The 27549-nt window shown below is 48.8% G+C and overlaps 12 protein-coding genes across 12 annotated transcripts; 6 read left to right on the top strand and 6 right to left on the bottom strand.

Annotated features, from left to right (window-relative positions):
• Positions 1-1288: 1288 nt before the first annotated feature.
• On the top strand, positions 1289-4311 carry VFPPC_14112 (DNA ligase 4; the record flags this gene model as incomplete). Its single annotated transcript, XM_018291882.1, has 2 exons — positions 1289-1392; positions 1449-4311. The coding sequence occupies 2 exons, from the start codon at positions 1289-1291 to the stop codon at positions 4309-4311; spliced, it is 2967 nt and encodes a 988-aa protein (XP_018138555.1).
• A 139-nt stretch (positions 4312-4450) lies between these two features.
• VFPPC_14113 (uracil phosphoribosyl transferase) lies at positions 4451-5241 on the bottom strand (the record flags this gene model as incomplete). The annotated part of the gene is made up of 3 exons (XM_018291883.1): positions 4451-4854; positions 4909-5008; positions 5065-5241. The coding sequence occupies 3 exons, from the start codon at positions 5239-5241 to the stop codon at positions 4451-4453; spliced, it is 681 nt and encodes a 226-aa protein (XP_018138556.1).
• A 1361-nt stretch (positions 5242-6602) lies between these two features.
• VFPPC_06788 (protein phosphatase-1) lies at positions 6603-8702 on the bottom strand (the record flags this gene model as incomplete). Its single annotated transcript, XM_022428529.1, has 5 exons — positions 6603-6651; positions 6702-7421; positions 7498-8193; positions 8266-8347; positions 8420-8702. The coding sequence occupies 5 exons, from the start codon at positions 8700-8702 to the stop codon at positions 6603-6605; spliced, it is 1830 nt and encodes a 609-aa protein (XP_022284087.1).
• Positions 8703-9688: 986 nt separating this feature from the next.
• VFPPC_06789 (Class I glutamine amidotransferase-like protein) lies at positions 9689-10499 on the bottom strand (the record flags this gene model as incomplete). The annotated part of the gene is made up of 3 exons (XM_018285764.1): positions 9689-10083; positions 10144-10378; positions 10437-10499. 3 exons carry the CDS (start codon positions 10497-10499, stop codon positions 9689-9691), a joined length of 693 nt encoding a protein of 230 aa, XP_018138558.1.
• A 1198-nt stretch (positions 10500-11697) lies between these two features.
• Positions 11698-12159, top strand: VFPPC_18198 (hypothetical protein; the record flags this gene model as incomplete). Its single annotated transcript, XM_022429848.1, has 1 exon — positions 11698-12159. The coding sequence occupies one exon, from the start codon at positions 11698-11700 to the stop codon at positions 12157-12159; it is 462 nt and encodes a 153-aa protein (XP_022285125.1).
• A 101-nt stretch (positions 12160-12260) lies between these two features.
• On the top strand, positions 12261-13196 carry VFPPC_06790 (CrcB-like protein; the record flags this gene model as incomplete). The annotated part of the gene is made up of 1 exon (XM_018285765.2): positions 12261-13196. The coding sequence occupies one exon, from the start codon at positions 12261-12263 to the stop codon at positions 13194-13196; it is 936 nt and encodes a 311-aa protein (XP_018138559.2).
• Positions 13197-14103: 907 nt separating this feature from the next.
• Positions 14104-14637, top strand: VFPPC_06792 (MYND finger family protein; the record flags this gene model as incomplete). Its single annotated transcript, XM_018285766.1, has 1 exon — positions 14104-14637. The coding sequence occupies one exon, from the start codon at positions 14104-14106 to the stop codon at positions 14635-14637; it is 534 nt and encodes a 177-aa protein (XP_018138560.1).
• A 1912-nt stretch (positions 14638-16549) lies between these two features.
• On the bottom strand, positions 16550-17351 carry VFPPC_06793 (phosphoglycerate mutase family protein; the record flags this gene model as incomplete). The annotated part of the gene is made up of 2 exons (XM_018285767.1): positions 16550-16821; positions 16871-17351. 2 exons carry the CDS (start codon positions 17349-17351, stop codon positions 16550-16552), a joined length of 753 nt encoding a protein of 250 aa, XP_018138561.1.
• Positions 17352-18565: 1214 nt separating this feature from the next.
• On the bottom strand, positions 18566-19525 carry VFPPC_06794 (hypothetical protein; the record flags this gene model as incomplete). Its single annotated transcript, XM_018285768.1, has 1 exon — positions 18566-19525. The coding sequence occupies one exon, from the start codon at positions 19523-19525 to the stop codon at positions 18566-18568; it is 960 nt and encodes a 319-aa protein (XP_018138562.1).
• A 2277-nt stretch (positions 19526-21802) lies between these two features.
• Positions 21803-23459, top strand: VFPPC_06795 (OrdA protein; the record flags this gene model as incomplete). Its single annotated transcript, XM_018285769.1, has 2 exons — positions 21803-22323; positions 22379-23459. 2 exons carry the CDS (start codon positions 21803-21805, stop codon positions 23457-23459), a joined length of 1602 nt encoding a protein of 533 aa, XP_018138563.1.
• A 1308-nt stretch (positions 23460-24767) lies between these two features.
• VFPPC_14114 (transcription factor Zn, C2H2) lies at positions 24768-25338 on the top strand (the record flags this gene model as incomplete). The annotated part of the gene is made up of 2 exons (XM_018291884.1): positions 24768-25085; positions 25147-25338. 2 exons carry the CDS (start codon positions 24768-24770, stop codon positions 25336-25338), a joined length of 510 nt encoding a protein of 169 aa, XP_018138564.1.
• A 347-nt stretch (positions 25339-25685) lies between these two features.
• On the bottom strand, positions 25686-27492 carry VFPPC_06796 (HET domain-containing protein; the record flags this gene model as incomplete). The annotated part of the gene is made up of 2 exons (XM_018285770.1): positions 25686-25814; positions 25879-27492. 2 exons carry the CDS (start codon positions 27490-27492, stop codon positions 25686-25688), a joined length of 1743 nt encoding a protein of 580 aa, XP_018138565.1.
• Between the last annotated feature and the right edge of the window lie 57 nt (positions 27493-27549).

Genomic DNA, 27549 nt, shown 5'->3' with positions numbered 1-27549 from the left:
CTGTGAATCCGACAGCTCGCCACAAGACTACAAAGTCAAGGCCACATATTCGAGCGAGAAGAGCCCGTCTGGCTCTCCTTAAGCTGCATGTCCAGTCATCAACAAGGGATTCGCGGCCGACTATCATAAAAGGCAGCTGTCACTCGCAAATTTGATTAAATATTTAGCTACACGGATCATCAGCTAGCTTATAGCCTATAAGAGTTCCATGCTTTGGCGTTTCAAATGCTAGATGAGAACGGCGTCAGACTCGTCTAGGATGATGTCGGGAGTCGAGATTCTACAGCATCGAGTTCTCCAGGCAATGAATATCAACCCTGAAATGAGGAGTGAGAAGGGTCAACTGGTCTTCTCCCCCACATATCGTCGCTTCCACACAGAAAGGTGCAAGTGCGATTGGTTTGACCAACTCGGCTCACTTTTGACGGGAACTGGGCACTCGGTTAACGGGCTTGTCGACATGGCGTTCCTCGATGGCGATTCGGAAGACATCAGTCGGTTTCCTTGGATTCAATCCCCCCACGCAATGTTCAGGAAATTTTCTTTGCAGTTCCCAGTTCCCAAGTATACAGGTCAAAGTAATCGTTTTGCGTCGTGTTTTTGGGTATGTGCTCGAACCTTTTGGTGGTCTGTCCTCCGACTTGATTATCCCTAATAGAAGATTCCTCCAATCAGTTCGACGACGGAAATTGAAGCGGTGAACTGCGGGGGGCGTCTCAAGAACGTAGACAACGTCCAGAAGCAACCAGAAGTTGACGCGGGGAGGGATACCTTGCTGTGGCGCGACTGGAACACAACTAGATAAAATACAGAGGGCCTGCATCCGTCTGGTAGATGGTAGAGAAGAACATTGAATCAAAGATCAAATGGCATCAGACCCGGCTGCTTCAATTTCCTGGGCGACTGGCATCAATGTGACTACTATTTGCACCAGCACTGCAATTGACCACACCCTGAGCAATTTCTCAACTGAGCACATGCAGGAACTCAAACTGCACGTGAAGCCCGAAGCAACAGCGGGATTCTTACATAATCATGGGACGTACCTAGCAGCTGGTAGGCCCCTAGCAAGCAGGCACCAGCCGCCAAGCATGCAGTCCCAGTGCAACTCGGCCAATGAAACTTGGTTCCGTCCTCGATGGCTCGAAACAAGCTGAACGCTCCAAGATATTTGAGGCAACTCACGAATTACAACAGAACCCCATCGTCATGTTTCTCATCTCTACAGGAAGTTTGTAGCACAATCTTTGGGAACATTTGGCCGTTTGTTGCAATTGCACGATCAACGATGAGTGCTGTCAAGCGGAGCAAGTCCCCCGATGGCGATGCTGAGCGTGAGGAGGAGATGCAATATGGCTCAGTCGGTTTGACAAAAGAAGAGCTGGCAGAAAAGTAATCAATACCCGACTCAAAATTTCCGATTATGCCATAGGCTGACAGTATGACAGATACCCTAACAGGCCACTGAACCACTCTAAGACGTTGGCCTTTTCTGAGCTTTTCCTGCAACTCTTCAATCCACTGAATGAGAACAAAAAACAACCCGCTGGAGGACCAGCTCGTAAGAAGGGGCCACATGGCGCAACAACACTCTCACCACAGGAACAGAGACGACACATAATTGAGAGGTTTATCAACAGATGGCGGAAAGAAGTTGGCAATGACTTTTATCCTGCCCTGCGTTTGATCCTCCCTGACAAAGATCGCGATCGTGGCGTCTATGGACTGAAGGAAAATGCCATAGGAAAGCTGCTTGTTAAGCTTCTCAAAATTGACAAGAACTCCGAAGATGGATACAATTTGTTGCATTGGAAGCTCCCCGGCCAGACAATGGCTGCACGACTGGCCGGCGATTTCGCTGGTCGCTGCTACGAAGTCATCTCCAAGAGACCAATGCGGACGGAGGTTGGCGACATGACTATTGCAGAGGTAAATCAGCAGCTGGATAAGTTGGCCGCGTCGACCGCGGAAGCAGAGAATTTGACGGTGTTTGAGACGTTTTATAACCGCATGAATGCAGAGGAAATGCTCTGGCTCATTCGCATCATTCTGAAGCAAATGAAAGTTGGTGCTACGGAGAAGACTTTTCTCTATTTGTGGCACCCTGACGGCGAGACTCTTTTCAGCGTGTCATCGAGTTTGAGGCGTGTATGCTGGGAATTGTACGACCCGACGCTTAGACTGGAACAGGAAGAAGCTGGAATATCGCTGATGCAGTGCTTTCAACCGCAACTAGCACAGTTCCAAATGCCTGCGTCGTTTCAAAAGATGATTGAGTTACTTCGGCCAACAGAGGATGACCCGGAGTTTTGGATCGAGGAAAAGCTGGATGGAGAACGAATGCAGATGCACATGGTGAATGACCCTTCTCATCCCGGCGGAAAGCGTTTCTGCTTTTGGTCACGAAAGGCAAAGGATTACACGTATTTATATGGAGACGGAGTTCTTGACGGCAATTCTAGCCTGACACGCCATCTCAAAGATGCATTCGCTTCGGGAGTTCGCAACCTCATTTTGGACGGAGAAATGATCACCTGGGACATGGCAGTCGACAAAATCGTCCCCTTTGGAACGTTGAAAACTGCCGCGATTGCAGAACAACAAAACAAATCTGGTTCAGACGCATCTGGCCACCGGCCCTTGTTCCGTGTCTTTGACATATTGTATCTCAACGATAAGTCTCTCACGCAATACACCCTCCGTGACCGCCACAATGCCCTCGAAAAGGCAGTCAAGTCAGTCCACCGACGCCTTGAAATCCACGCATATACAAGTGCCACAACGGCAGATGCCATTGAACCTATGCTCCGAGATGTCGTGGCCAATGCCTCGGAGGGCCTTGTCCTCAAAAATCCCCGCTCAATGTACAGGCTCAACAGTCGAAACGACGACTGGCTCAAAGTCAAGCCTGAATACATGTCTGAGTTCGGCGAGTCGCTAGACTGCGTCGTCATCGGCGGATACTACGGCTCCGGTAGAAGGGGTGGCACGCTGTCCAGTTTTCTTTGCGGGCTACGTGTTTCGCAGAATCACATACAAGCTGGCAAGAACCCCGAAAAATGCTACAGTTTCTTCAAAGTAGGGGGCGGGTTTCGAGGTGAAGACTACGCTGAAATTCGGCATCACACCGAGGGCAAGTGGATAGAGTGGGATAGGAAGAATCCGCCAACAGAGTACATTGAGCTTGGTGGCGGTGAAAGCAAGCAATTAGAACGACCGGATGTGTGGATTCGCCCAAAAGATTCGTTTGTTCTTTCTGCAAAGGCGGCAAGTGTCGGACCATCTGATAGTTTTGCGATGGGATACACGCTGCGATTCCCGCGATTCCGGCGGCTGCGACTCGACCGCAGCTGGGACTCCGCTCTCTCAGTCGACGAGTTTGAAGAGCTCAAGAAAATGGTAGACCAGGAAGCAAAAGAAAAAGCCATGACGGTAGAGGACAGAAAGCGCAGAAATCCCAAGCGCGTGAAGCGAGAGCTCGTGATTGCTGGCGAGGACACGACACCCGCCGAGTTTGAAGGAGAAAAGTCTCACGTCTTTGACGGTCTCGAGTTTTGCGTCCTTTCCGAGTCACTGAAGCCGTATAAGAAGACCAAGGCGCAGCTTGAAGCAATCATTAAAGAAAACGGTGGCTCAATTTCTCAGCGAGCTGTTGCGGGTACGCAAATGGTTCTCATTGCCGATAAAAAGGTGGTTAAAGTGGCGAGTCTAATCAAGGATGGCACCGCGAACATCATTCGACCGAAGTGGATAAGAGACTGTGTCGAACAGGGCGGTTCGTTTTTACTTCCATATGAAGAGGGTCATTTGTTTCACGCCACGGAGGATTTGGGCCTTATTGCAGCTGAGAATACCGACATGTATGGCGACAGCTATGCCAGGGATATCTCTGTGGATGAGCTACGTGAGATACTGCAGGATATGCCAAAGCTAGAGCATCGATTTGACGAAGAACACTTCCTTGAGGAATTGGAAGAGAGAGGGAAGGGAATTACAGATTTGCGCGGCTTCATGTTTAGAAGATGCGTTGTACATTTCCGGCAAGTAGACAGCGTCAATGCCGCACCGTTGGGGAAGCTGGCACATTATGTAAAGTATGGTGGTGGGCGAGTAGTGGATGAGCTTGGAGAGGGTGTGACGCATATTGTTATTGTTGGAGAAGATGCAATGGAGGTGGGAGAGACAGCGGACGGAGCGAGGAAAGAGGTTAGCTCCTGGAAGAAAGTTCCGCGTGTTTTGGGCGATAGGTGGGTTTCCGAGTGTTGGAATGAGAAGACCTTGTTGGACGAGGAGGCATATATGATTTCATGAACGGCTCAAGGTGTTGTCGGCTTTGTGTGCGTGGGTTCTGCTTCAATCTTGTGGTCATTACATAGACGCTCCAAGGGTGGTGAATAGTTCATGATCCATTTGATGTATAATAGTTAAATTCCATCTCCAACCATCCGCTTTACTTGCCAATTGTCAAAAACAACCTATCGCCAATGTCACCCAGCCCAGGCTTCAGCATCCCATCCCTGGTCAGCTCCCCATCCACGCCCGCAATCCATAACTCAGTCCCCTCCGGCCACTCCTCAGCTGCCTTCCTAACACCCTCTTCCGCGCCAATAATGGACATGACGAGAACTTTCTTCGCACCCCACTCTTTCAGCGTCTGAATCGCAGCCGCACAGGTACCGCCCGTAGCAATAACAGGATCAACAAGAATGGCAAGACTGCTGGCGTTGCTGTTCCCCGTAGAAGGCATGTGGTGCGGCAAATTGTTATAGTACTCTACGGGATCGAGGGTCGACGGCTCACGATACATGCCTAGGTGGTGAACGGGGACGAGAGTGGGGAGAATCGTTTGAACGGCTGTACCTAGCATTAGGTTGCGGTGGGTATTTGCGGGGGCTGAAGTGGAAATACCTTCTACCATGCCTAGACCAGATCGGAGGATAGGCACAATGCAGATTGTTTGGGGCTCTGCCGTGGTGGTGGTGTACTCGAAGCCGAGGGGGGTTTGATCCTGCGTCGCATTCAAGTCAGAATGAGTGTTCCCGCCAAGGACAAGAGAAGAGCTACCTTTGGTCCTTCCGCTGGTGTAATGTTCTTGGCGAGCGCTTCGCAAGCCAGGATGAGCGAAATGTCATTCACGAGCGCATTCACTTGCTTCGAATTGGTGGAACTGGAGCGCAGCTGGCTCAGTTTGGCGCGCAGCGAGGGATGTTGGGAGACGTGGACGTTGGGCAGGGACGACATTGTGATCAAAAGTCGGTAAGGTATTCAGATTCGTATTTTGGATTATGTAGGAATTGATAAATTACAGCTTTGTGCGGAGATACTTGACGGTAGGAGTAGAGCAACCGGAGGAAGCGGGCGGAGGCCAAGGAGAAGAAGGGAGAAAGGAGGGCGAAGAGAGGAGATGTGACGATGCACAGGTATTTGAGGTTTGACAGAAGTGACGGTTTGAGACGGGCGCAGGGACCGGTCAGCTGGCTGGCTGTCGGTTTGGATCAAATGAGATGGATGGATGGGGACATGAGCTGCCGGAGCTTGTTGATGGAGCCAATGAATTTGAGGGTGTTGCGGTGGTATTGTCTGGTGGTGTTGGAGCGGATGCGCATCCGATTGAGGTGGTGGATGGAGTGGAGAGATGAAGAGGCGAAGAGGCACTGGGGGCAATTGTTTGTCACTGCGGGGCTGAAGGATCCACGGATGCTTGAAATTGGAGGCTGGCAACATTGGAACATTTCTTGATCAATTGACAACCTGGAAACTACGTACTCCGTAGGTAGCCATCATTTGGCCATTTCAACTGTCAAGAACCGTCAATTGGATCATGGTTTCAACGCTCCCAAGATGGTCCCAATCGTATTGACGCCTGTTCTGTCCAAAGCTTCCAGGCCTCTTTCGGTTAAAACAAGTCCAGCTCCGCGGACAGCGCAACACTGTTGGATTGGAACTTGACCGTCCAAGAAATACAACCTCTACCACTGCAGTCCTATCTTCTCTTCCAAGGCCCTAGCAGACTCTGATGGCATTGACTTCAATGTTCCAAGGTACATTGACGCCCTCTCGGCCTAGACTCATACCACGGAGATGGTTGACCACATGGACAGTCGAGGTTCCGCATACGGATACCTTCCGTACATCTGGCTGCTCGCATACAGCATACCGACAATGAGGCACTTGATGGGCACAAACCGCAGAGGTCAACTGGTCTCAAGCAGTATTATGCATCCTTATCCACCGAATATGAAACAAGTAACCCGGATATCAGGTAATCACCAACTGCTGATACCTTGCTGCCACCAGTCTGAAGTCTTCTCCTCTCCATCACCTCCCAGTCCACCATGAATTTGAGTCATCCTGCAAGGGCTATACTCTTTCCTGAGGCCTGCTAGCATACTATCTTGCATGACCTGCTAGAATACAACTACAACTGTTCCGTACTCTTCCCATCTCTTACAGAATACAACCAATCGGCCTCTCACCAGCGAGTTGTGGCCACTAATCTGGCTGCAAAGCCCCAAGCCCCTTCCCGTCGTAACCGTAGCCATGATCACTTGAATGCCCCCCGACCTGCAAAGCAAATCTGCTGCCTCATGTTTCCATCCATGCTACGTGACACCTTTTGCATTGTTTTCGGTGTACAGCTGGTGGAATCGGCTTGTCAATGTGAGCACTCTAAGCGCAATGAAGGCTGCCTGCCTGTTGACTTGGGAGCCTGGAGAGAGGCGCCGTTAGAGAATGCTGGTATATGGTAAACTCCATTGCCATTGATGCCGTCGCTGGTGTAGCCTTGATAACCTTCATTGTCAGGGATGGCTTTATTACCTTCCCGTTCTATACCGTCGACATCAAGAGAAATGAATGCAGGCTTGGTGCCTGAGAGCACGAAACCTGGGTCATCCCACTCCTCGTCCCTATCAGAGCCATCATTTGCGGTGGGCTGATGGCAAGCATTCTCCGAATAACAGTCAAAGTAGTCATTGCGATCAAAATAATCTTCAACTTCTTCCCGTCTGTTCTGCACTTCATCTTTCGGCCACGGCAAGGACCGCAAAGAGAAATCGTGCAAGTGCTCCGCAATATGATCAAGAACGGCATCAGAATCAGGAGGTCCAGTGAACTGACATAGTGGACACTGGCTGATGTTTCTAGGTGCCGGTAAAGTGCAATCTATCATGAGCAGAGAGCGCATCTCTTCATCGATATCATCGGCATGAGTTGTCTTGAGGTGGTGGTCGTATTGTTCTTTCGACGGAAATGTGACTGGCGCTTTGCCCGGAATCAAGCAAGGCTCGCACACCACGACCCGCTCATGATCGTTGCGCATGTGCTCCATCCACTCGAATCGGCTGACGAACGATTTGTTGGCCCAGTCACAGTCCTCCAAGATACAGGTGTATGGGCATATATCTTTTTTTAGATGCTTCCTGCTTGCTCGTTAGTGTCAAGCCTCGCAGACCGAGTAATTGCAAGGTGTGCAAAGAGCTGCGACATTGTGCTTACTTCCAATGGGTGTCATGCCACAATAATTCTGGAAGCACCTGGCAACAACAAGGGCAGCGAAAGTATTTCAGCCCTTTAGGTCCATCCCTAAGTGCTGGAGGGCGAGGATAAGCAATCTTGGATGCTGTGGTCGATATCCATGTCTTTGCTGCCTCAGATGACGTGACGGGGTGCTTGGGGACTCTGTCGAACTGCGATTCAACAGGTGAAGTAGCCGGAGCAGTCGTCGCAATGTGGTTTGATGACAGCGCTTGTTTTGATGATGGCTTTTGCAAAATGCCCTGCCTCGTCTGTTCCTGTGAGAGGCTTGCCGAGTTACTGTCGTGGCGCGTGTCATCCGCTTCCGAATGGGGCTCCAGGGACTCGTAGTCAGGGTTTGGGGGGTCAAACGGAAGACTCGGGGCGTGTCGCTGTGCATACAAGAACCTGTTCCGTCGTTTGAGATTTGCCAGTATCAGACGCTCTTGCACAGCTGTTAGCGAGCTGCCATCAAAGTTCCAACTGTTCCGTTCCGCTTCACACCCTTGGGCAAGAACAACGGCAGTCAGATGATTGCGCAACTCTCGATGATCTTCTGGATTGAAACATATGTCAGCCCCAATATCCAAGTCTGGTTCCTCCATTACCAATGTGTATCTTGTGAGATTCCTGATGCGGCTGTCCAGCTCTTGCTTTGACATGTCAAGCGGGGACATCCTATCATCGGAGGTTAGCGATATATCTTCTCGACGGACGGGCCACCTATGAAGATAGCATTGGCATATCTACTGGTTCAGTCCCCGGGGAGAGCATATGGGATCGATCTTGCCTTCCTGCACTTGCGGTGCCCTGCTCGTGGATTTCCGATTCGCTAGCTGTATTCACTTGTTAGCATTCCGGTACGAAGAATATTAAGTTTAGGACACGGGAAATGGAACCTTACCTCTCTTTTGGCAGTTATAAACACTTTCTAGCAGGCCGACCAGGAGTCCCATGTATATGGTCCTAGACTGCCCATCGAATCCGAGCTTCGAGTCAAGCGAAGCTATCCCAATAGCAAACGTACCAGTTTCAGAAGCCCAGATTCTGAGAGCAAAAATTCTGTTTTCTGCCCACGAGTTCTCTTGTAATGCTGGGATGGCTTTACACTTTTCCAGGGCATCCAGACACTGTCTTGCTGCGTCGGCAAGGGAAATGCCCCGGAAATCGTTAGGGTTTAGCTCCATGATCGCGGGCCAAAGGCGTGAACTGAAAGCAAGTCAATTGTGTTGGTGAGAGAAGAGCCTGAAAACCCGGTGGATATGCCTGCGCCAAGGATTATGAAGTATTTATCACTCACGAGCCAGTACCGGTTGTGACATAAACACCTTGGCGCAGAAAGTGAAGGACGACCAGGGAAAAAGGAGCAAATTGGGGAGCATGGCTCAAATTATATAACCACAGCTAAAATTATCAAGTCGAAATTGCCGTAAACACGAACAAATCATGCATCTGTGAACTGACGGCGCAAAACAGGACATCGCCACCATGACCTAAGTTAGGCAATCAGAGCGACACATGCACGACGGATCTTTCATTACCACGAAAGTATGTACAGTTCGTCGTCCTATGTGTGTGAACGCGTCGTTGTTTCACTAAGCCTGTGAACACACATAACACTGCCTTGATGTCTGCAGTGACTCCCAGACCACTCATCGTCTGTGTTCAATGTACGTAATGGGCTGAACTGCAACCCGGACCTTATGTATGTGAAGCTCAGCATCAGTTGTCCATGTCCTCGTCTTGGTTATGAATGTACTACCGCATGTGTTCGTCGTCGCATCGGACCTCTGTGACATACCTTCAACTCAACTTATGAAGTGGGTGTTCTTGGCGACGAGACTGGTGACGGTGGGCCTCCACACAATTTAGCAAGACATATAATTTCCAGAGGAGAAACGTTCTTGAAAGCTTAGGAAGCTTGGATCACCGCATAATACAGGGGTAGTTTACGTGTGATCTTTCTTCGTTGCCCAAAGAGACTCCTCCCTTTCGTGCACAAAGGAAGAGACCGTAGACCAGCGTCCGTTCACGATGGCGAAGCCCTGAACAAGGGCATGGCATGCGATTCAGATTCACAATGGCCAAAGTCAAGACATCGGTACCGTAGCAAAATTACCACGAGCGCTTCAATGACAGCCACCACACACAACTAACATCACTCTACATCCAGCTACCCATCTTGCAAAACCTTCAGTAATGCCTCACCCAAAGGACGAGCGCTATTGGGATTCTGCCCGAACAGCAGCTTCCGAGACGGTTCCACAATGACATGCGGGCTCCAAGCCTCACTGGCCTTCTCGTACTTCCCATCGCTAGCCTTGTTCAGAGCATCTTCAAGGCTAAACGGCATACCTGGTGGGACTATTTTATTTCCGTATGCCTGCTCCTCCTCCAAGTTGCTGAAACCGGTAACGCGATGATTTGCGAGAATGGGCGACCCGTCGGCTAGCTTGACGTTTACAAGGGCGGCTGAGCCGTGGCAAAGAGCGACGATGATGCGGTTGGCGTCGTGGAATTCGCGGATTAGTTGGATGCAATTCTGGTCTGTTGCGAGATCGTACATGGCTACTCAATGTGTTAGTCATTGTGCTTAGACGACGGGGCAGGGCAATGCGGCGTCCGTACGTCCAAATCCACCGACAACAAAGATGACATCAAATTCTTTAGCGCGACCCAGCATGGAAGACAGCTTCTCTGTGGAGGTCCAGATGTCTTGCTTGGTGTTGTAGAACTCTTGGCAGTATGCGTCGTCTTTGAAGAGTCTCACGGAAATGGGGTCGACTGTCGAGGTGCCTGTTGGAGAGGCTACGGTCATGTCGACATGTGGTGATAGCACTTCGTAGGGGTGTGCAAATTCTGGCTACATCGGAATGGTTAGATTGAGTAGAGAATTCATGTTACTGGTGTGAATTGCGTACCAGATACCATCCGGCCGAGTGAGAAGAGAGCACAAACAAAATCTTGGGCTTGGTTGTAGACATGTTGTATATCGAGGAAGAGGTTCCAGTGATGGGAACAGTAGCACAGCTAAGTCACTGAAGACATAAGCGGCACATACGGACACAGGCTGCGAGGGGCGGAATACAACAACTTATATCTCAATGCCTGCCCAACTCTCGGAACAGTGGGATGTGTTCGGCATCACGGCACCATGTTTGCATCACTTATACCCGGTGGCTAACTACTGGTGAATCAGATTGCTTGTCTGGATGTATCCCCGCATCTAGACGCCTTGATGGCTTCCAGCTTAAGAGCTTAATACAGCCGGCATGCAAGCTGAAGGTAGGGTCTGTCAGACTATTGTAGGACACGACGTTGACGTCCCCTCTTTGGGAAGTGGCTTGAGAAGCTGACGAGGATTTAACGCTTTAAGCTTTTGCTAGTTTCCCAGCGGCACATGCGTTCTTGAACAAGTTGTGAACAAGTCCCTGGTCTCTGTGGCCACTCGTCAGATAGTGATGCTGGGCTTTATTAGTCACTTAATATGGAGCTGTCACTGTACTTAGAAGGGCATTTCCCTATTAATGGTAATGAAGAGTATGAAATGCCACGATACCTACACATGCTGATAGTAAAAGTGCGATGAAGTCCAGATAGACATTCGAAACGCTCAGAAGCAGTGAGATCTTCCGTTAGTTTGGATGATAATGGTGTAATCTAAGTATCTTTGAGAAGGCATCTCGATTTTCCAACACAAAATTGCATCAATGTCCAGTTTGGAGAATCCCGGTCGGTTTGCATCACTGCCTCAACATTCTTCTTGGCTCCCATTCCATCTGCATCCAGGAGATTTCATGCCGCGGGCCGCATTTTTGCACTTTGTAGGGTAAGGAAAAATATCTTGAATCAATCATCTATCACGTCTGGTATAATAATAGAATCTTGCAATGGACTAAATCTATTGTTCCGGTAGATGTGTCTGGAATGCTTGACCCGCTTCTTCAACAACTAGTAGACGGCAAATCGCTCCAATATTCCCGTTGACAAGCCGGTATATCCGGTCTGGTGTGGATTTGTGGATTTGTGGATCCATTCAACCTGGCAGCTAAGCTCCCAGCCTTCATTCTTCCGTCAACTCAACCGCCTTCATGGATTCTCAACTTCTACTCTCATGTTACCGTTATAACAGTCGTGAGCCGCTGCGATACGGTGTCACATGGACCAGAACTGCCAGACACCATGGCTGGCGGTGAGAACAAGCAGCGCGACAACGGCGTGGCATCCACAGCCACGACTGTCGCAAACTCATCCAACGCGACCAACAATGCATCGCGCAGTCCAAGCACAACCGAGCACAACACCAGCGAGTCAATAACGACGGAAATGAACATGGATGTTCGCGCTCCAAACCATCGACGTCGGCGACTGTCTGACGCAGACGCAGACGCAGAATGCTATTCTGTTCCCGACGAATACCAAAACCTTGACGAAGTCGCGGCGCCATGTCCGGTTGAAAACGTTACGGATGGCCCCATCTACCGCCATTCAAGTCTAGAGCTTGCGCGTAGCCATGAGCAGGAATGGCGAAGAGATCGGAAACGCTACCCGAACCGCCATCCGAAGACTCGGCTGGGAGGCACCATGTGTCCAAACTCGCCACCCAAATATTCACACTATCATATCTGGTATTCTTCGCAATAATGGGCACTCTGGCGCGACTGGGCCTCGTTGCCCTAACACACTACGTCGATACACCCGTGATATTTACCACAATATGGGCCAATTTCGGAGGCAGCCTCATCATGGGCTTCCTGGCAGAGGATCGCATGTTATTCCGCAACGAATGGGGAACACCCACATACGACCGAGTTCTCACGCGCGCAAAGAAACGAAACGATGAGGAGAGCGCATCTGGGTCGGATTCAACAACGGGTATCGATCTCGCAGCTGCCAAGAAAGCGTACCTTGCGACGAAGAAGACTATTCCCTTGTACATTGGACTTGCAACGGGGTTCTGTGGGAGTTTCACCAGCTTCTCCACCTTCATTCGCGATGTCTTTCTCGCCATGTCCAACGACATTGTAGCACCAGGGTTTGGGACCACTGCGCAGAGTCGAAACGGTGGCTATTCATTTATGGCCATGCTGGCGGTCATCATTACGACAGTCGGCCTTTCGTTGGCCGGCCTGGTCTTTGGGGCACACCTTGCGATTGCAACAGAGTCCATCATCCCATCAATACCATACAACGTTGCTAGGAAGGTCTTGGATCCTCTGTTTGTCTTGCTAGGATGGGGTTGCTGGCTAGGTGCAGTCCTCATGTCCATCTTCCCTCCGCACGACCAGTGGCGTGGACAGGCAACGTTTGCCCTTGTATTTGCGCCTCTTGGGTGTCTCGCCAGATTCTACCTTGCCATCTATCTGAACGGCAAGATGGCGTCGTTCCCACTAGGCACATTTGCTGCCAATGTTCTTGGGACTGCAGTTTTGGGCATGGCGTGGGACGTGGCTCACATTCCGAGTGGTGGCGTCATCGGCTGCCAGGTCCTGCAGGGCGTAGAAGACGGATTTTGTGGCTGCTTGACGACGGTGTCGACGTGGGTTGCCGAGTTGAATAGTTTAAGGAGGAGACACTCGTACATATATGGCGCGACAAGTGTTGTCGTCTCGTTTGCGGTCATGGTACTGATAATGGGAGGGTTGAGATGGACAGACGGATGGGCTGCTTTGTTGTGTTAGCAGGCGCCCGGCTGAGTTGATTCTATTATTATTGATCTCGGAAGTGTCTAAAAATATACTCGTTCCATAAATACCTGACACTGCTGAATTGAGAATCATGTGGAATTGGAAACGGAAAACCGTGGCTCCTGCCTCGCGGTTGGAAGGAGCATTTGAGTTGTCTGGTTACTTCGCTTGATCCAATGATCTAATGGTTCTGTTTCTTTCTGTCTTGCCGTTGCCGAGCAATCCGTCATCTCGTCATCTACTTCGGCCGCCTTTCGCCGTCGTCTTGTTTCGATTGTTCGTCAGCAAATTCATTACCACCTCATTCGCTCCTTTGGATCAAGGGAAAGTAACCCATTACCGCCAAGCATATGGGCTTGATACGATACCGCCATGGCCAAATCGAAAGCAAAATCAGAGTCATATTCCATTACCAAGCCAGCCTGTGCGGCGCGAGACAAGGATGGTCATCCTTGTGGCGGCTCTCCAACCATCGATTGTCCACATTGCTTGCTCGTTGCTGTACGTATGGCACATGTGGCAAACTCGTAGACTGACACAGATAGTATTGCGATGATGCCTGCAAAGATGCGCATTGGCCACAACACGAGCCAGACTGCACAAGAAAACACGAATTTGACAGCCTGAACGACGTGGCCGACGGCGAACAACTGGCCATGAGAATGCACGAGACGTTTTGGTCAAGCTACGCCGCGACAGACCTGCTAAATCTCAGGAGGAATGAAGGCAGGTACTTTGATGGGAGGTTGAACATTATAATATCTGGCCGTATGATACTCAACCATGCGATTGAAAGGTGTATGGGTAATGACCATTGCCCACAGAATCGCTGCTTCGACATGTCATAGCCACGATTCTAAGGTTGCCGAAAACAGCAAATCCGGTTCTGAAATTCACGCTGATGCCAGATCTCTCACCACATCTTTGCCGGGACTTCCTCGCTCTTCATATACTCTTCGCCAGACAGCACGATCCCTACATCAATGCTGAGGCAGTGATTCACTTGTGGTATTCTGCCAAAATGCCTTCTATGCTTTGGAATCATGTCGCTATCGTGATGAAGGAATATTTTGAAGACTTTGAGGCAAGTATTGAAGATAAGCTAAGAGACCCGAACAAAGCCAAGGCAGGGACAAAACTGTTTCCGCTATCATGCACGCTGGGATGGACACGGAACAACATTGATTTCCAATGCTGTCTGCGCGAGGATGGGTGGCAGCTGTTGAGAGATGTGCTGAAACAAAGGGATCAGATATCCTCTGAAGACGCAGCAGCAATCCGGGCTCTGGACTTAGAAAAGAACAGTGAGCCTCTGAACGTTGCCGCCGCACGAATGACGCACTCCAGGTTTTTGGGACTCTGTAAGTGGCGAAACGACGGCATGCTGCTACCTTTCGGACATCCGCGAGACGACTTTGACATGTTTAACCCGTGAGTTGCTGTAGCACTATATGTTTTCTAGTTTCTTCAAAAGCCTGACGGTGTGCGGCTGCAGAATATTCTTTCCAGGAAACGGTACCTACCCTGATGGGGCAACCGCTGAACCTTTGGGTGAATGGCCGATGGAACTACTCGATTTCCCCGACTGTCCGGCACAAAATGATGTTTACGGCAAGATGTTCTATTACCTCCGTGACGGGTTGGTCAGATTTCAGGAGCAGAGTAAGCGACTGGATATATCGATTGGCATGACATCGTTCGATGTATCGTGTCTACTTCGTCGTGGCTTCTCCTTTCCCATCCACCAGTTCGACCGCATCCATGTGAGTGGAGTTTGGACATGCCAACACTACAGAAACGCATGTGCTGTGCTAATGATGTATCAAGTTGGGAGAATTGTGGGATGTTCATCCGCCTCTCGCTTTGACCATTGCTGCTGTACACCTCATTCACCAAAATGAGAATCCATTTGCCAGACTACTTGTCATTACTCGAACGCCAGTCGTTCTTGCTGACAAGGATATGGAACCTGAAATTGACGAAGAAAGTTACTTGACTTTTGATCCGTGCGGCACGATTCTTGACGACTATGCACCTCCCATCGACGAGTTAGAAAACTGTACGGCAGATGCCCTATTTCGTCGACGGGTTGGTCTGTTAATGTGGCGCAACTGGGACAAGTTTGCGTATCGGTAAGAACTGTCTTGAGTGACGGATTGTCTCTGATGGCAGCAATTGACTGAGCAACGGGAGCAGATATTTCCACAATCCTAAACTGTTTGCCTTCCACCTCGCCATTGACAGCGCAACCGAGCTCGATCAGAGTGTTTTCAAAACTGGATACCTTGGTTTGCAATATCAGGACAAGAATACAATAACTCGACGATGGCCTAATCGACTGGTACATAACAACAACGACGAACCAAGTTTGCGCGATTTCAACAGGCATGTTGGCTGGTTTGACAATATTCCGCAAAGATGGATTGAATGGCGACGTATCGGGGATGCCAGCACGAAGGAATGGACAGACTCCAAGAATGAGGTGATGGACGCTCCTTGGTCAGACATGTGTGAATTGCAAACCACCCGTATACTTAACAGGGAGGCAGAGAAGGCCAGAGCAGAAAAGATGGCACGGGACGAGACAGGCGTCAAACGCGGAAAGCGATTGGAAGGAAAAGCACTGGGACAGTTGGTCGAAGAAATAACGCTGGAGAACTCTGGTGCTGCATACAAGCCTGGGAAGAGTAATATGGCAAAGGCGAAGGGCAAAAAGTCGAAACGCAAGAAGAGCAAGAGGTAGTAGGTGGTCTGTTAGATTCATGGTAGACGGTGGAATGGGATTGCGGCTATGGCAAAGCGACGTTTAGTTTCTGTAATGAGTGTGGACAAGCGATTGTTGTATAAAAGAAAGTTTGTATGACTGGAGAGATCAACATGTTGGTGCTGTGCAAGGCAGTGAGTGAAGAAGACGCCAAGAGAGCCAAGAGATCCAAATTCTTGGCGCCAAGACAATGTCAAGTCAAATTGCTTAATTCAGTCAACCTCTGATTGTAGTGTTCTGGAGGGCTGATGCATGTATTGCACCGATAACCTCATGGAATAGTGACTGTGCTCGGGTCGCCATCACCAGATTCATACATTTTAGTAGCTATTTGCCCAGTCTTGCAATTTCCCTTCAAGTGGTTTAGCTCTCATCAATTTAGTCAGTATGCTAACACCAAGTTCCATTCTCCATTCTCGTAACCATGCTCCTCAAGCTTTGCCTAAGATCCAACAAAAAATGTTTTCACAATCTCAGAGACCATTGCCCCCAATACTTGGCCAACGCGCTGCGAAGATGTTCGCTCCATTCTGTAGCCATGCTCCCCAATATTTGCCCACGATGCTGCAAAAATGTTCCCAGCCTAGATCGCAAGTAGAGCAGCGACACTCACTACAATTGCAACAAAGCTATTCGATGTGATGGCAGTACACTGCGCCTTAGTACCTGAACTTGTTGCCACCGTAGGAGCAGCAGAACTTGTCTCAGTCCCAGTGGCACTGGAACTCGCACTTGGACTGCTGCTGCTAACACCGGTAACCAAACTAGCTGGATCGAACCGAGCGCAGTATTCCGAAGTGACTGTTACCTCCTTGTACGGCCACGGCAGATTATAAATCAGATCAAACCGGTTATCTGCCTCCGTTAGCAATGCACTTTACACGTTGATGCTAGACTGACATACCTGGATACCGAGGCACATGTCGCGCACCAATCGCCCTCGCTACATCAGGGAGATGGTCATGTTCCCAGACGATAAGCACGTTTCCCGGCCCGGAATACTTCAGCGCCGCTCTCCCAGCACACTTTGTATCTTGATAGTCGCACGGGTGGTCGATCTTGATGCCTAGCGATCGCGCGAGAGGCAGGCTCGTATTGTAGGGCCTTTGCGTGGTGCGTTCCTCAGCAGAAGCTAGCTTGTTAGTGTGGATTTCGGTGGAGGAGAGAAAGAACGAACTTCCTGGGTAGGGTGTCTGCACCATGATGTGCTTGATGTTGAAGGCGCTGCTTTTGCCGAATACTTTTACGAGGCATTGTTCCCGGAGTCGGCCGAGCGCAGAGATTGTGCCGTCGGGGTTCTTTTCTGCGTGGCGGATGAGGAAGTATTCTGGGACGTGTATTGCGGATATGCATACGGTTGCGGCGAGGAGAAGAAGTAGCTTCATGATGAGTTGTTTTGATGGTTGAGGATGGTGAGTGATGGGTTTGGTGTTGTGGATGCGTGCGTAATGTGTTCAGCCACGTAAGCCACGTGTTGGCACACTATCAACGAGACTATGTAGTTGATTTATACTGTGATAAATAAGTTGATGTTGTCGGTCTTTTGGATTTTGTTAAGAGGGTAATAGGGATGAGGTTGACGTGGTGAGTTGTTTGAGGCATGTGATCGGTGTGGTTGGTTGACTGTAGGTTGACGACAAAATGACGAGGTGTTGTGGCTGATATAGGTAGACATCTTAGTTGGATGATTCTTCACCGCTGGGTTGATGGGTGTTTTTGATATTGTGATGAAAACCCTCGCAGAAGTCACTCAGGAAGCCCTGCTCAGAGGGTTCAAAAGCATCGCAGCCCACATTGAAAGGCAGTATGACCTTAGGGCGTACGGATGCAGAGCCTATCCCTTAACAAAGCAAGCTATCCAGGGATTCCAGAGATGGGCCCTAAAGACCAAAGCCCACGCCAAAATCGGGTATCTAGTAGGATATGACTCGACCAATATTTCAGCACCGCACACGTCAGCCCAAAATGGCCCTGCAGAGAAGTCAGGAGGGATTAGCGCAGCAAAGGCCTAGACTCATAAATATCGCTAGATAGCTATGCAATTTGAAGGAAATAACTGTTTGAACTGATTGGCTACTTTTCTGACTAACTGACTGTCCGATTGACTGAAGGAGAGAAGGGAAAAATAACCCCCGTTTATAGACCAATTTTAGGGATTTTCTGACATTGAGAGGAGGCTGAAAAGAAGGAAGGTTGAAAAAAGCAAGGAATGTTGAACCTTTTCTCAGTGACATATTGAATGCTGGTTGGAGGAGGTTTTGTAGTAAGTCCCTGTTCGTGTAATAGTGCGTAGACTGAGCATGATCATATGTTGTGGGATAGCTTGCAAAGTGCCTACAGACTGAATATATTTGGTGAATAGCTTGTGGTATAGGAATGTGTGGTGCGAATGCTGCTAGCAGAATTACATTTCTTCAAGAGGTATTATAAGGAGAATAGTTTAAAGTAGTATTATGAGGTTGATTTCTAAGAATACCGATTTGCGTAAGACATCTTGGTAATGTTTCCTAACTTAATTTCATAGCTCAGGGTCATGGCAGGATATAACATTATTAATTTCATGATGCTACTGCAAATTATAAATGTGAGAAAATATCTGTCAATACATCAACAGTAGACTTGTCGTTAGCACAGGCGGTATCTTCCAACTCTTTAGCTTCTCTCTCCAGTCTTCTCCGCTCTCTCCTCCTTGTACGAGCAGTATCCGTCCTTTTGGGCTGTTTTGGCTGTTTGGCTGTTTAATCCTTGGAGCCTTTTGCGGTGGCTTCGGTTTCGGAGCTGGAACAGGAGATCGAGCGATATCCTCAAGACCCATTAGCACTTCCAGTACAGCCTTGCTTGGGACGACATGCTCGACTCGGGCGTCGCGAACTGCAAGCAACAAAAGAGCTTTGAGTACAAAATGGGCATCGTTACCGGCGGCATGTAAGTTGTGAAACGGTATTCCCAGTACTTCCAGAAGCCTCCCTAAGCTAGGTTGGAAATCGAGCTGCAGAGGGAATCGCGAGGCGTAGACGGTATCGAGAATATAGAGTGCTTGCTGGCCGATGTCGAGCTGCCGCAGGACCATCATATCTGCTTGGCTGCCGTGACAGATGAGAACATATTCTCTACCTTGTACGATGGCATCGAACTCTGCTTTCAATTCAGAAAATATGATGGGTTTCGTTTCCCCGAATAGAAATCGGCGACATGCTCTATTAACATACGTTCCCTGTCCCACGGTGAATTGGAAGGATTGAATAGTATGTTGATGCCGCTCGTCTTGGGCTGTGGACTTGCTGTGAGCTTGTATCTTGCGCGTATCTAAAACGGAGATGCCAATGGAATACTGCTTCTCGTTATCCAGGATCCTGTACGACAGGAATGAGCCAGTGTCAATGTCGGCTGATACAAGAAGAAGATCAGTGACAGGAGAATCCGGTAATTTAGCTCCAAAGTTGGTGTCCTCCAAGGCCAAGGGCGTGTTCAGCGAAAGATCGGAATGGCCAAAAATGTGCCGCAACGCCACGGTAGAGGGACGTAGGTTCCCTATACTATCAGGTGATAAAGGAGACATCGGTAGAGAGAGGGATTTGACGCGGGATCTGAGGCTTTTCCAAGTCATAGACGAACAATTCTGCATTGGTAGCCTTTCAATAGCTTTCTGCGGAGTCAAAGACGGGTGCTATTGTTCCATGACGGTTGCTATTTGATAAGACATGTGTTGGATGGAATGCTCAGTTTCACACATTAGGTCCGCTAGAAGGATGGCAAAAGAGAACCATTTCAATGCTGGTGAGCGCTCGTGGGGAACTAGCCGTGCAGAAATAAGTACATAAAATAGTTAGACTGAGTGAGTCACAGCATCGTACTTAGTGACAAATCGAATGTAAATAAACTTTGAATGTGAAAACCTTCCACTGCTCACCTTGGTGCTGGGGGCCGTTTAAAAAGCTTGTTACATGAAAGTGCCTGAAGGGTTTCATAGTAGAAAACCAAAGTCACGGCATCAGCGTCATCCACACCCTGGGCTCGATATCACGTAGTGCTTAATGTCTGTTTTAAGAATAGAAGAATATAAGGTTATACGAAGTGCTGCTACTGCAAGCTAACAAAGCACATGCAAATAGTTCCAGGTGTTTACACGAAAGGATGATACCATCACTCCCTCCCATTTTGGAGAGAAAAGGTTGTGATTCAAGTCGCTTCCGGCCTCCTACACCCTTTCGACGTGGGAATGGTAGGGCTTGCGGTCTGGTGACATTAACCGACGTTGGCATCGTTATGTTGCTTCTACGTTATTTGTATAATACGTGAGTGGTATATCAGGGTACAAAGGCAGAAGTCAACCGTCTCATATCACGTTTAGTAGTACCTCTTAGTGTATGCAGTCTCTGAATATTCTATTTTCTTGGCACATTCGCACCTCTATAGATATGACTATAACTTCTGCTGAGAACTATTGAGATACATGGCCGCTATCAATGAATTGTATAACAGTTGACAAGTATAACAGAGTATAAAGGAACAAAAATGTTTGACCTCACGCTTGGCAAGAACGCTGATATAAGGCTTGAAAGCAAGAACAGATGTCCATGACTCCATAGTGTTTGAGGCTCTTGCCATCTTATGTGGCCATTGTCGTTTCCAAGACCAGCTACGACTAGTTGCCATGATCTGTGTTTCTACATTCATTGCACTTCGGTTGAGTGGGTATGCATTCTGCTCAAATCTGCTACGTCAATTGCCAATTTTACCTAACGGTGACATTAGTTAGAGATTCTGTCTAGACTTTTTGGTTAAGTTTGCGGAGATGAGAACTGCGGAATAGCGCTGACCGTGTATTCAATGGGCTCTGTCTGTATTACCCTGGCCAGATGGGCATCTGCGAGATGAATTACCTGTCCAACCGTCGAAACCCCGACCATGTACTGGTATCGGGCGACCCGTGCCCGTCGATGGACAAGGGAACGGCCAAGTTAGCTGGTATAGCTGGATGAGGTCTTCGCTTCAAATATATCGATATGACAATATTTCCACTAATGTCTTAGGGCGAGGGAACGGGGGGAAGCACCAGATTCTCTCAACATCCTAGACCTACAGTGAGCCGTCGAGTAGTTGAACAAATAAGCGGGAGACCGGGTCAGGGATCATCTTTGATGGTCCGTGATTGGTGGCGCACGTTTTTGCCAAATCTGACAACTTCACCAGCGTTTAGCCAACAACAACGGAATGAATGGGCCGCTAGATGTGTGGCGTCTTCTTAGATGCATGTTATTCTTACTACCTGGTTTCGCCACCTCTCGGCTCGCATCAGATTTGACGGGGACTCATGGAAAAGTTGGAGCGTTCGGTTGCCTTGTCGTCGCATAGGACCCTTTTGGGAGTCAAGGCTAACTCTGACACTTCGCTTTGCCATGATACTTCCTGCAACTGATGCCTGACTGGTTGCTGGCAGACGCCAGTAACCACCCCCCGGTTCTTACCTTCCCAGAGCAAAATAGATTTGACATGGTTGTTGATCGTAGAACTGGGATGGTTGGAAATATCGCCATTTTCACCAATAGAATTGGCGAAGTCAAGCCGTCTATGCATGATTAGTGAAGTCATCGAGTTACTCATGTGCAGAGGGTCAAGCCCGAAGACTCCCTGGGCGAGTGCCTTGGGTTACCTAAATAGAGCTGAAGTACCAGGCCTTGTAGCTGTAACCGATACTCAGAAGTTGATAAATTGATCTCGTATCAGCTATCCCACCGCAAGCAGCCCATCTTACTGGAGTTTCGCATGCATCTCCTTCATATCTACATTGAGCAGCGTTCTTCAAGCTTTCACACCTCACACCGCTCAGAAAAGCATGGCAGCTAAGGAGGCGGCATACTGGGCCATAATTGCCTTGCTTGGTTATTTTGTATACGCCCAAACCGTGAAAAGGGTCTCTCGGAAGCTGCCTCCAGGCCCACAACCGCTTCCGCTGTTAGGAAACGTTAGAGATCTTCCTCCCAATGGCGTACCCGAACATGAACATTGGTTAAAGCATAAAGACTTGTACGGTGGCATCAGTTCAGTTACTGTTATGGGTATGACGTTGGTCCTTATTCACGACCAGACCATCGCGCATGAATTGCTCGAGAAACAAGCTAGCAAAACCTCAGGACGGCCGACGATGGTCATGGCCAACAAGCTATGTGGTTACGAATCAATTGTACTTTGTCAGGGTTATACTCCCACATTTAAGAGATACCGCAAATTTCTTCACCAACAGTTCGGTACGAAAGCAGCGGCCGCGCAATTTCGAGATGCCCAAGAGGTTGAAGTTAGCAGACAACTAGTCCGGGCGCTGGATGAGCCAACAAAGTGGATTGATCATTTCAAGACGTAAGTCCCGTGGAAGCCCAAAGACACGACAGCCTTCAGTTGACAAAATTTGCAGTACCGCTGGTGCCACTGTATTGAAGATGGCGTATGGGTACGCCATTGACCACGACAAACCTGATGCATTGGTCCATCTAGTGGACAAAATGATGACTGAGTTTTCTCTTGCCGCCTCTCCCATGTCGTGGATAGTTGACATCATCCCTGCGTTACAATATCTTCCTGAGGGATTCCCTGGCACCTCGTTTCACAAAACGGCTCGCAAATGGAGACATTCGATCCAATCGACTGCGTACGTTCCGTATAGATTTGTTCAACGCCAGATGGCTACCTTTACACATCGACCATCATACGTTTCGAAACTTATTCAGCATTTCAAACAGGAAAGTGACAATATCAGTGAAGACGACGAGCAAACAATCATTTGGACGGCTGCTAGTTTGTATGGGGCTGCTGCTGACACCACGGTTATTGCTTTGACAGCCTTTACATTCGCCATGATACTGTTCCCAGAGGTGCAAAGTAAGGCGCAAGAAGAAATTTACCATGTCATCGGGACGAATCGCTTGCCAACTTTCGATGACCGGGAGAATTTGCCATATGTGGGCGCCCTAGTTAAAGAGTCGATTAGATGGTGGCCAATAGCGCCTATGGGGTTTCCACATACAGCAACAGAGGATATCGAGTACGACGGCATGCATATTCCGAAAGGCGCTATGCTACTCCCTGCTGTCTGGTGGTTCCTGCACGATCCTGAAGTTTATGGATCCCCAGACACGTTTAACCCAGATCGCTTCCTCCCACCAAGCAATGAACCCGATCCCCGGCCTGCAGCTTTCGGTTACGGAAGAAGGGCTTGTGCCGGACAGTATGTCGCGGAGTCAAGTTTGTACCTTCACATTGCACAGTCATTGGCTGTGTTCAAATTTTGCAAGGCTATTGACAAAAACCTTCAGGAGGTGGAGTTGGATGTTAAGATTAAGCCAGGGGTATTGGCATATCCGACCAACTTTGACGTGAATGTTAGGCCAAGAAGTGAGAAACACGCTCAGCTCATTAGAGAGTTGGAGAGGCAACATCCGTGGGAGCCCAGTGATGCTGAGATTTTGGAAGGCGTGAAAGATGTTCCTCTCACATGAGTACGTACGCGACAGGACCTGTCACACGGGACGGAGCGATCCGAGCGCCTTTCATATTGATAACACAAGATTGACACAAAGAGGGATGGTTACACAACAGCATCATGAGGTCGGAATCAGAGCCTAAGGCACAGAGCCCAAGGTTGGGTATAAATACGGAACCAAGGACCTTTGATGCCAAAAGAAATTATATTTGAGTAGAGTCTATTGACCCCAAGTCCAGAATACAGCCATCGTCACAGGACCAGATTGCGGAATCGCAGTTCTATGCATGGGGTCTAGCCTTCTGAGTGAAGAGACAGAAATAAATAATTCGTTCAAAATTTTGCATACATGAGAGATTGAGCGATTGAAAGTGGAACTTCGAGCGAAAACGGCCACTGGTCAAACAAAAGTAGAGGCGTTATGAATGTCAACAGTCAAGATATTGAGCCACAGCATGATGATATATAGTTCCCGCTGATGTTATTATTAACATATATCTTAGTAATAACTGCCAAAAGCATATAACCTGTACTATGTCTCTGCATTAGAGGAGCGTTACCCTTTACTGGAATGACCTAGCGGTTATTCGATTTGATAATAACTGGTATCTGTATCGATGGACGAACTTACGGCAAGCTGTGGTTGGCAACAATTGCCGGCTGGGACACTGAGTAGAGTGGACATGTATATGTACGCTGTTACAGCCCAACAAACATTTCAAGGCCGCAGAAGAATCAGGCCTGATGTGGCCGACCAATCGGCGGCCCGGATATCGGCGATCTCTGCATCAAAGTGATCATTCCAAATGATCACTTAGAAGAAAAATGATCAACCACAATCATCATATATTCCCCATGATCACCCCTAGAGATATAAACCCGCTCCGAGCACCGCATTCTATATAGTTATTCAGGCTTCAATATCAGCCTCAGTAACAGAATTGCCCAGCCTCACTTGTCCAGCAAGCCTACATCATCTGAACAGCAATTTCATAGGCGAGGGGTTGCGACGCGTTACCCCGAAGCGCGGGAGCGTTTGTACATTCATTGAAGTATTAACCAGTCTTCACAGTGGTTTATAACCATAGGTTGGCCTGTGTCACACTTGGTGCAAACAGATGCCATAGACACACGTTCCCAGTAGCAGCAAATCTGTTCACTGGTACGGGTGTTGCATTCACAGCTCTCCAGTGCCTATATTCCCATTTTCCCCAACTCTGACCTTCTTTTCTCCCCGTTTCATCTTCAAAGAACGTGATTTCTCTCATCCGAACTCAAAACTCGACTTTGATTCATCAACAAGATCACCGATATCATGACTAAAATGCCCAAGACCACTGCCCCCGGCGGTTCGCTGATCATGGCCAGTGATCACATTAGCGACTTCTTCGCTCAATATCCTGGATTTCCCTATGACCCCAATAACGAGGTGTGGTCAGAGTATCATCGTCTTGTTCGACATGTTGGATGGAAACCGGAGGGGAAGAAGGAGAAGGCTGCCAACAATGCTTTCCGGGCTGCACTTGGAAGGCAATTCTCGTACCAATACGGCACAAGTGACAACAAGTTGGAGAATCTTCAACGTCTCTGCCAAAAATTGGGTGTTGATCCCATCCCCGCCAGTGTAGCCGCATGCAAAAAGGTAACATACAAGCTCACTTTCTGAAGGTGAAGGAGGCTAATTCATCGGCACGCAATTTTAGGTTATCGGAAAGTTTCATGTGAATATTATCGACTTTATTGACTGCGAACGAACTGGTAATCCGGTCCATGTGTTTAAAACCGTTCGACAACTCGCAGCTTACACCCAACGCGAGGGCAAAATCTTTTCAAAGAAACAAGCCAAGAACAACGCCTTGTTACGTTTTCTGCTGCGCTCCATTTTCAATCACTAGGCGGTTCAAGTAATATTGTTTCACTTGTGTTGTACGGGATCACGTTGAGGACGGGTTCAATGATACGATAAATTGAGAACACTGTTTACGACGGATTGTTAGGTAGTGGCTCTGCGGCCTGGAGAAGGGGCAATTGTCTCAATATTCAGCTATTATTGAATCAGTATTTGCCGTACTCTAAGACATTATATGACGTGCTATAGGATGTATCAAGTTGAACCTACATCCGAGATATCACCCCTTCACGACTCCAACAGACATTATCCCAACTTACACATACTTTTATTCCGCAAACTTCCTTCCTGCATATCCACGGCGCTGATTTCCTGTATCGGAGTAGCAGCTGTTCAAGACAGCGGAGTTTCTATAGCTTCAAACTCGTGACCCGGATGAGTTTGCCCAGAACGACCGTGGCAAACATCGCAATAGTCAAAGTCAGCACAATCCCTGCACTTGTACCGAACGCCAAAAATATGCTAGACAACTGTAAGGACTTTCCATTTCCAAAGGACTGGTGGAGCTAAAATTATGGCAACTCACATTATTGCAACCATCGCAGATTGCCGTACTGTGATAAGGTCGACCATCCATATCGACAATGTCAACCACCCACATCCGAGTACCATTCACAATTTGATCCGTCATGAGGATCCGCGTACGAACACCGGAAATTCCATTGTATTGTTTCAGCCGGTTTCCTCTATGCATCCACTCGGTTGTACTAGGAGCATCCATCCAGGAAGGGTGAAGTTCAGCTTCGCGGGTGCCCGGATATAAAGGAGGCTTGACGGGACTGGAAATCCGGCCTCCCCACTGGCAAATCGGATTAAAGTCGAGATCGAAACCTAACTTCAGAGGTGTAGATTTATTCTCGCCTCTATTGTACCAGATTGATCCTGCGGTGCCTCGTGAACCGGTTGGCATGCGGAGGATTCGATCCTCGTCGGACCACGGCATCAACGCATTAACTCTGGAAGCCCGGCGTCCATTTCCTTCGACATCCTCAGTGCTTATTGGAGTGGGCAGAGTTCGAATCCAGAATCCGTAAAGACGGTCCACAGCTGGTGCCGGGCGATCCTTTTGTCGAACATATAGTGTTTTATAGATGACCCTGTCCACGTACTTCGAAGGAAATATCCGACTGTCTTTCCCATCTAGAGGTACGCGACTGAATTGCGATTCCTCCTCTAAAAGTTGCAGGTATATTCCAATCCGACTGTTGGGCTCGTTTTCGAACTGACAGTCTAGAGCTACGAGATATGTTTCCATGGCCCACGGAACCATGGGCCATTCAATTGACAGGCCCTTGTTTGAAACCGAATACGGGCTGCGACTCCACGGAACTGTCGCTCTCACGACATTGGAGCATTCTTTGAACTCGGATGGCGACTTGGCTAGTAGTCCTGCTCGCCATTTGGATGTCCCGTCCCGCTTCCAGGCAAATATCGACTGGTCGTCAGAGTGTTTCATGATCTCCTCTTGAAGTCGAACAAATGCGCGATCGCCTTCCCCATACAACATGGGCATGTTGACGCCAAAAAGCCCCAGCAAACTGTATGCTCGGTCCTCTGGTCGTGTAGTTGTGCGCATTGATGCCCACGACATGCGTTTGGCAACACTGAAATCATCTGGGTCTCCGCCTTCTAACATGGCGATATCGATGTTGGTGATGTCGCAAAGGATCCCCTTCAGGTCTTCCTTTGTGCCAATTTTCTGCCATGACGCGTTATAGAATTCAACAATTGCTGGAGCCGTCAACTCCTGCAGGGTCCATCCGCGAGTAAACCATGCGCTGGCCCTGAAGCTGGTGTCGTCACTGGCGAGATCGCTCGTTGAGACGTCAGAGAGATACGCATAGCATACTTTCGCCTCTTGATACCACCGGTACATGGAGTTAATCGCCTCGTTGAGCTCAGCACTGCTCGACTTGTCAATGCAGCAGGTGTCAACCCAAGCGTATTTGAGCCCATCCTTGCTGGCCTGCTCACAGCATTGTTTGATCTTGGTGTACCCTGCTTTGGCTGTTGCTTTGCCATCTTGCATATCTTTTAATGACACCTCTCCATCCAGCCATCTGTGCGACAGAATGGCATACTCTGGAGTGGCGCCTGGGAACTCCTCGAGCGCCAAGGTTGCCGAATTGAGAAGTCTCATGGTGTACGGAGTAGTGGCATTTAAATTTGACGGGTGAGATAAGCTTCAATATCAGTG

Source organism: Pochonia chlamydosporia, assembly GCF_001653235.2.
Source record: "Pochonia chlamydosporia 170 chromosome Unknown PCv3seq00008, whole genome shotgun sequence".
In the NCBI taxonomy this organism is placed as follows: Eukaryota; Fungi; Ascomycota; class Sordariomycetes; order Hypocreales; family Clavicipitaceae; genus Pochonia; species Pochonia chlamydosporia.
Note: the sequence above shows the minus strand (reverse complement) of the source record. Positions and strands in the feature narration are given on the sequence as shown.